Below are 6,665 nucleotides of genomic sequence, written 5' to 3' on the forward strand. Positions count from 1 at the left end.
AGAGGTCACCCTCACTAGGGCTCGACCTTGCCATGTCAAGAAGGGCCAGCTCACTCGACCATGGCCAATGGCTAGCTCGCCGACCATGGCCAATGGCTAGCCACCATCTAAAGGAAGAAGAAATGAAGGAGAGAGAGAGAAAAAAAGAAATCAGAAAAATAATTTAAAAATAAAAATTATTATTAAAAATTATTCACATAAGTTTGGTGGTGCTAAGTAAACCAATTGATATTCATATTAACAAAATTCGTTCAAAATTAGTCGAAATGATTGAATTGATACCAAGTTAAAAAATTTATGACTAAATTGATACTAGTTCAAAAGTTTTTGACTAAATTAACACCATTAAAAGGTTTAGGACCGAATTGATAATGAGTCAAAAGGTTTATAACTAATTGATATCATTAAAAAGTTTAAGACTAAATTGATACATATGCGATAGATTTATAACTGTTTTGACACTTTTCCCTTACTATTACTATGTTGGACGTAATTGACTGCAAAGTTGTGTTGGTCGACTATCAATGGATGGTTTTTGCTATCCATAATTAACTGCTTTTTCAAGGGAAATGGTTCAAAGTCCGTTCAAGAGGGACTATCAATGGATGGTTTTTGCCATCCATAATTAATTGCTTTTTCAGGGGAAATGGTTCAAAGTCCGTTCAAGAGGGAGAAGTACATCCGAGATCAATGGACAAGTTTGTCGAAGAAGCTCGTGCAAGCATGGCCACCCTAGCTTGCTAAGCTAAGAAAAGTGTAAATAAATTCTTAAATTTATAACATTTGTGCTAATTTAAACTTAAACTTTTTAATTGTAACAGTTTTTTTTTGGTTAGTTAATTGTAATAGTTTAATCCTAAATATTTTGACTTAAAGCCAATTTAGTCATTTTAATTAATTTCATATCGTTGATGTGGACGTCAATCACCATAGCATAATTAGCATTAGCCTGAACACTTTTAATAATCTTTTAATAATTTTTCTCCTCTTTTCTCTCCATCCATCGGAGAAAAGAGGAGGAAAAAAGGAAAAGAAATGATAAATATTATTAAAAAAAATCCAAATTAGTGCCAATCATGTCATGTAAGTCAATTGATGTCGACATCGGTAATATTTATCCAAAGTTAGCTCCAATGATTGAATTGATTCTAAATAAAAAATATTTAAAGATTAAATTGGCATAATTGAAAATGTTTGGAACCAAATTAGCATCAATGTAATCAATTTATGATTTTTCGAACACTTTTCCCTACCATGCTCAATGAAACTCGAGCAACCATGGCCTGGAGCTTAGAGAAGCTCGAGTGGCCATGGCTTCAATGAAGCTCAAGTGGCCATAGCCAAGCACGATGAAGAAGATTTTATTTTTCCTTCTTTTTTCTTTTGAACTTTTTTCTGATGTGGCCAAATTTTCTTTGATTTTAGGAATTAAGTAGTTTTTTCGTTATCAATCCACATCCGACTTGCTCACCAAATTCATTTTGAATTTTACGAGGCTACGAAACAGATCAAATTTAAAATTGGATGAATTTGTATCTCTTTTTCTTCCCCTAAATGTCTCTCGAACGTAGCATAGGCACCGAGGGAAAAGGACGAGGATTAGCTTGCTTGTTAAAATCTGCCAGTAGTGTATTTATTCGCCGAGAATGGGGTCACCACAAAAGGACATATCTCGTACATCCATATCAGGGGCATCAGATCTGGATCATGTCAATTTTGTTGCCTGCCATTATAATTGTCACTCACTGGGAAATCTAGTACCTAAGATTTTACTAGGATATGCCTCCTTTCTCACCAGGCAATATCTAGGTTCATGGGATTCCCCTCTTTCCGGTCGTATGCCTACTCCACCTTTGACTCTTGTTTTTATTCATTTTTGTTTCTTTCATAATTTGAGTTTCTTTGTTTTATGCTTTTCTTGGATAATATTGAATGAAAATATAGAACATACACAAAGGGAATCTTATGCAAGGGATTATGTTGGTCCTTGATTTGAGAATTATAGCAGCCCCCTCAACCAATCTCATTCGTCCAAACAGTTTTCATATCCTACCATTGTTGAGGTGATTGTTGAGATGGGAAGAGTTTCAAATGACCATAGAATGGGGTTGCTGCTATGAAGCCCTAATCCGTGAGCAAGTTCCTCAAACTATGGTCTACTTTTTCGAATCTTAATCGATTCTCTAATCTCTTTCGATTTTACCTATGGTTTGCTATGCGCGAGAGTTGCATGGAACTGCAAGAGAAAGTAATTGCACAAATAGAATGAAGCAAGAAGGGAGAAGCGGAAGGTAGTTAATGAAAGGAATTGTATTTCACTTGTCTCTAGGAGATTACACACAGAGTTCTCTACTTTTCTCCTGCTAAGCGAATATGGTAATTTTTTCAACCACGTTGCACTCACTCTTAGCCAAGGCCAGGTCCACCCATTGACATCCATGGTATCCAAAATTCACTCAAGATTGACCCGTGAGCATCTTTTTTAAAACGTCAAAGAGCATATCTCTTCTGGATACGATGGGGAGGAACTTTGGAGACCCTCACGAGATTGTGCAACAGCCAGTCCGAGTAAGATTTCCATTACGGACATGTTGGAACAGTTGAGCCTCTAGCGTATCCTGTGATATAAAGAAGAAAAAGGGAGGGGAAAGGAGGGAGGATATTCTGCAGACATATTCTGTCGACATACTAATCTCTTATTTATCATATACTTGACCTTTTCTGTGAGCGAAAAGATAAAAGTACTTATCATGACCTCATCTGTCGCCACTCACCACTGTGCAAAACCAGTTTTCCCCACCGCCTAAGTCATCCCGTGTCGTGTAGTCCGAGATACATATATCCCATTGCCTGAGCCAACTCCATAGCCAGAGCTTTCACCCATAAAGCACACTCCACGGGGGGAGAGAGAGAGAGAGAGAGAGAGAGCGAGAGAGGAAGCGAGATGGACAGCATGGAAGATGATGAGAAGCTGGTTCAGATGGTACAAGACTTCATTGAATCTGATGACTACCCATCATCATCACCGTCGTCATCGTCATCTTCCGCCCAGCGCTTGCAAGCCTCTGATAACCAACGCCACTCCTATTACTTTGCTTTGAGGGTATATGCACCTGTTTTTTCATTAAGTCTTCTTCTTTTCCGTGTTTGCATGTGTGTTTCTGAACTGAACTTTTTCTTCTTTTTTTGGCGGGGGGGTGTTCAGGATGTGCTTGAAAGCGGAACCGGAGCTGAGGTTGATGTTCTCAAGAGCCTGTTGAAGCACATGAGGCGCAAGAGGGACGCAGAGAAGACCACGGGCTTGAAGAAATGGTTGGTGATGAGGCTGAAGATGGACGGCTTCCACGCTTCTCTCTGCCACACTTCTTGGGCCACCTCCTTCTGTTGCCCCGGCGGTGGGTCTCTCTCTCTCTCTCTCTCTCTCTGCCCGCCGGCAAACTCCCCACCAATTAGGGTGGTTTAGCACAAAATCAGTCTGCCCAGCAGTAAAAAGATGTTGAATTAACACAAATCTGGAAGAGTGTGTCATGAATTTTCATCTTCCAAGCATGGAGAAGTAAGCTAAATATGAAATAGTTCATCTTATGGTTCTCTCTGATATTCAAACAGGGGATTATGAGTACATCGATGTGTTGATCAAAGACGAGGATGGTCATAAGAAACATCACCAGCACCATCAAATGAAGAGGCTGATAGTGGACGTGGACTTCAAGTCTCAGTTCGAAGTGGCGAGGCCGACACAGAGCTACAAGGAGCTCACAGACACGCTGCCATCGATCTTCGTTGGGGACGAGGTCAAGCTCAACCGGATCATTTCCCTCCTCTGCTCAGCGGCCAAGGAGTCGCTCCGGGAGCGAGGCCTTTACTTGCCTCCATGGAGGACCACCACTTACATGCTCTCCAAGTGGCTCTCCGAGAGCTGTCTCAGAGACCCGGTATCGAGAACCATCGGTGCTGCCGGTGGCGCTTCAATTTCAGGCAACAGAAAAGATGGTGATCATGGGCGCAAGATCAAGAATGGTGCTTCTTTCTTGCCTAAGTCTATGGTGAAATCCACCAAGGGTGATCTGGGTAATCGTGGGTCTGGTCTGTCTAGCCAATTCTCGAACATGAGCATCAACTGCTGCTGATTTAGAGTGCTTAACTAGGACTTTTGATGCTTGTTTTGGATAAGGAAGCTGTCCAAGATTTGGACAAATTTTGGGCGAGTGAGTGATTTATGTCGAGGTGAAGAGGGAAAACGTAATCTATTTTTGTTGATGAGGAGTTGATGGATATCGAACCGATTATTTTCCCACACTAATTGGTGAATAGCCTTTCTTCAGTTGTCTAAATGATTTATCTATCCGAGACAGAATTCTCTGTCCTAATAATTCAATGCTTTATTTCTTTTTATCATCCCAATAATGTGTATAGCCTATAGTGCCTTTTGAGTGTATTTGTGCCGTTAATGAAAGGGGTACGAAAGGCATGCATAAAGATGGAGGAAATGAACGAATGGGGAGAGGGTGGAGTGGGCATGATGAGATGATATATTTGTATATACCATCATAAAGAGAGGGAACATTATTCCACTTCCCTTCGATGCGAATTTAGGTAAGAAGATATTATATTTGACCAAATGATGGGCTCGAATTTTATTTTATTTTTAATAAAGAATCATGCTAGTTTTGACTGGAGCAGACCTTTCCTTTTAGCCAAATTGGTTAAGATCATTGCTATATCGATTTAACTCTATATTGTTCATACTTCATTGACATTTAAGTGGGAAACAGTCACATAATGTAGGTAAAATTACAATGATTTGAAGGGGGCAGATGAATATCGGGCTTGATATTTTGTTAGAAAGATGCACATAAAAGTTTTATGAGAAAAATTAAAATGCTTAGCCCATAGTATTCAATGTATTTATTTAAATATGCAGAGGTTTTTATTTCAACCAAGTCAAAGCCAGGACTAGATTCAACTATCACACGATTCAAATTTTGTTAAGTTTGGAAAATTGCAAAAAATAAGATGTAGAACCAAACGTAAGTTTTGCAATTAGTCAAGCCGTTAGGCTACAGTTATAAGTAAAGATGAGTGATTCCAGATTTCGTATAGGTTCCATCTATAATCTATAACCCATCCGTTAAAACAGGTTCTTTATATTTTGAAACGTGAAACCTATCCTATCACAGGTTTTAGGGTCACTTTCCGATTCTACCCATATTCAACATGTATTATTAATTGAATGTTCATAATGAATTATCACTTTTAATGACCACAATTTGTTGCCATAATTCTCTAATCACAACTCATATTTAAGCACACGAAGAATACGAAATATTAATAAAGTAAAAGTCTCGGTTATAAATGGAAGTTTAGATTAATGGTTTCAAATTATATACTCATTATCTGATACAATGGAATATTGTAGGATCATGCAAAAACATAGATTAAGAAAAACACAAATTCTTGTTTCAGATTCTAGATTCTAGATTTCAAGTTCCACCTATTTAAAACCTAAAACCTATATGTTGAAACAAGTTCCCAAATTTTTGAAACTTGAAATTTTCTCTTCGTATCTTGGAACTTAGAATTGAACAAGTTCCCACTAGTCTGGTTCTTTGATTCTAGGTTCTATCCTATAACCATGCTCAACCTTAGATGTAAACATTAGTTTTGCAATATGATTAGACTGATGCAAAGTGGACTTTCCAAACATAGATTTGACAATCGTTGGAGTTCCCAAACCAAAGACCCATCCCCCCTCCATTAACTATAATATAAAGATTATCTTTGCTAAAAATCATGGACATATGTGCTCGAAAGACTTGCGAGATGGCTTAATTAAAGCCTTCTCTCATAGGAAGACGTGATTCACTTACAAAATAATGACTTGGTTCAACGAGGGCGAGAAGTGATTGTTGATGCTAGAGGTCTTAAATGAGGAGTGTCTCCTGATAGGTTTCAAGGATAGCAAAAGCGGCATGAATGAATTTAAACAAGAGGAGAGTATTTTTTTGATTATATATGTAAATTAGAATTTAACACATAGATGAAATGACAATGTTTAAAATTGGAACTCAAATGTTAAGTATGCTCAGGTGAGAGCACTCCCAGAATAAATAACTTCTTGGAAAAGTACTTCCCTACATGCAAAAGCGTATGAGTTAAACCACATACTTGAAACTAAATGGCCCCACCTCACTCCATTCCCTTATGGATAGAAGTGACGCAATTGAGAAGCATAAGCAAGATAAATTGAACATTATCTAGAGGTTTTTTAGTCCATCCTTTCTATGAACTTGCAATACTCATTTGAGTGTTATTTCTAAAAGTTAGGAAGAGTGACAAACCCATTTATAGACACACGAGAGAGTGATTGTACTTAGGGAGAATTATTTGTTTATGTGAGAGAAAGTTCATGATGGATCCTGTGTAATCACTAGAAATGCGTGTTTTTATAGTTGGTGGAGTGTATTCAACTAGCCTATGCATACAGGGTGTGAGAGCACATATTAGAGGGTTCCGTTTGCGACATGATCTATAGGACGGTTGTTGCATGAGTCTAGTTTTGTGCGAGAGAAGCTTCTACACCTGTAGCGATGCAGCACTTGTACTCTTGGCTGAACTAACGAAATTCAGCCTATTTGAGCTAATTATAGTTGGAAGGAAGGACG

The 6,665-nt window shown here is 38.3% G+C and overlaps 1 protein-coding gene across 1 annotated transcript; it reads left to right on the plus strand.

Moving 5' to 3' along the window:
- The first annotated feature begins 2,836 nt into the window (after window positions 1-2,836).
- Window positions 2,837-4,404, plus strand: LOC104415872. Its single transcript, XM_010027262.3, has 3 exons — window positions 2,837-3,103; window positions 3,206-3,395; window positions 3,610-4,404. Exons 1-3 carry the CDS (start codon window positions 2,945-2,947, stop codon window positions 4,128-4,130), a joined length of 870 nt encoding a protein of 289 aa, XP_010025564.2. The 5' UTR covers window positions 2,837-2,944; the 3' UTR covers window positions 4,131-4,404.
- The last annotated feature ends 2,261 nt before the right edge of the window (window positions 4,405-6,665 follow it).

This window comes from Eucalyptus grandis, chromosome 8 (genome assembly GCF_016545825.1).
Source record: "Eucalyptus grandis isolate ANBG69807.140 chromosome 8, ASM1654582v1, whole genome shotgun sequence".
In the NCBI taxonomy this organism is placed as follows: Eukaryota; Viridiplantae; Streptophyta; class Magnoliopsida; order Myrtales; family Myrtaceae; genus Eucalyptus; species Eucalyptus grandis.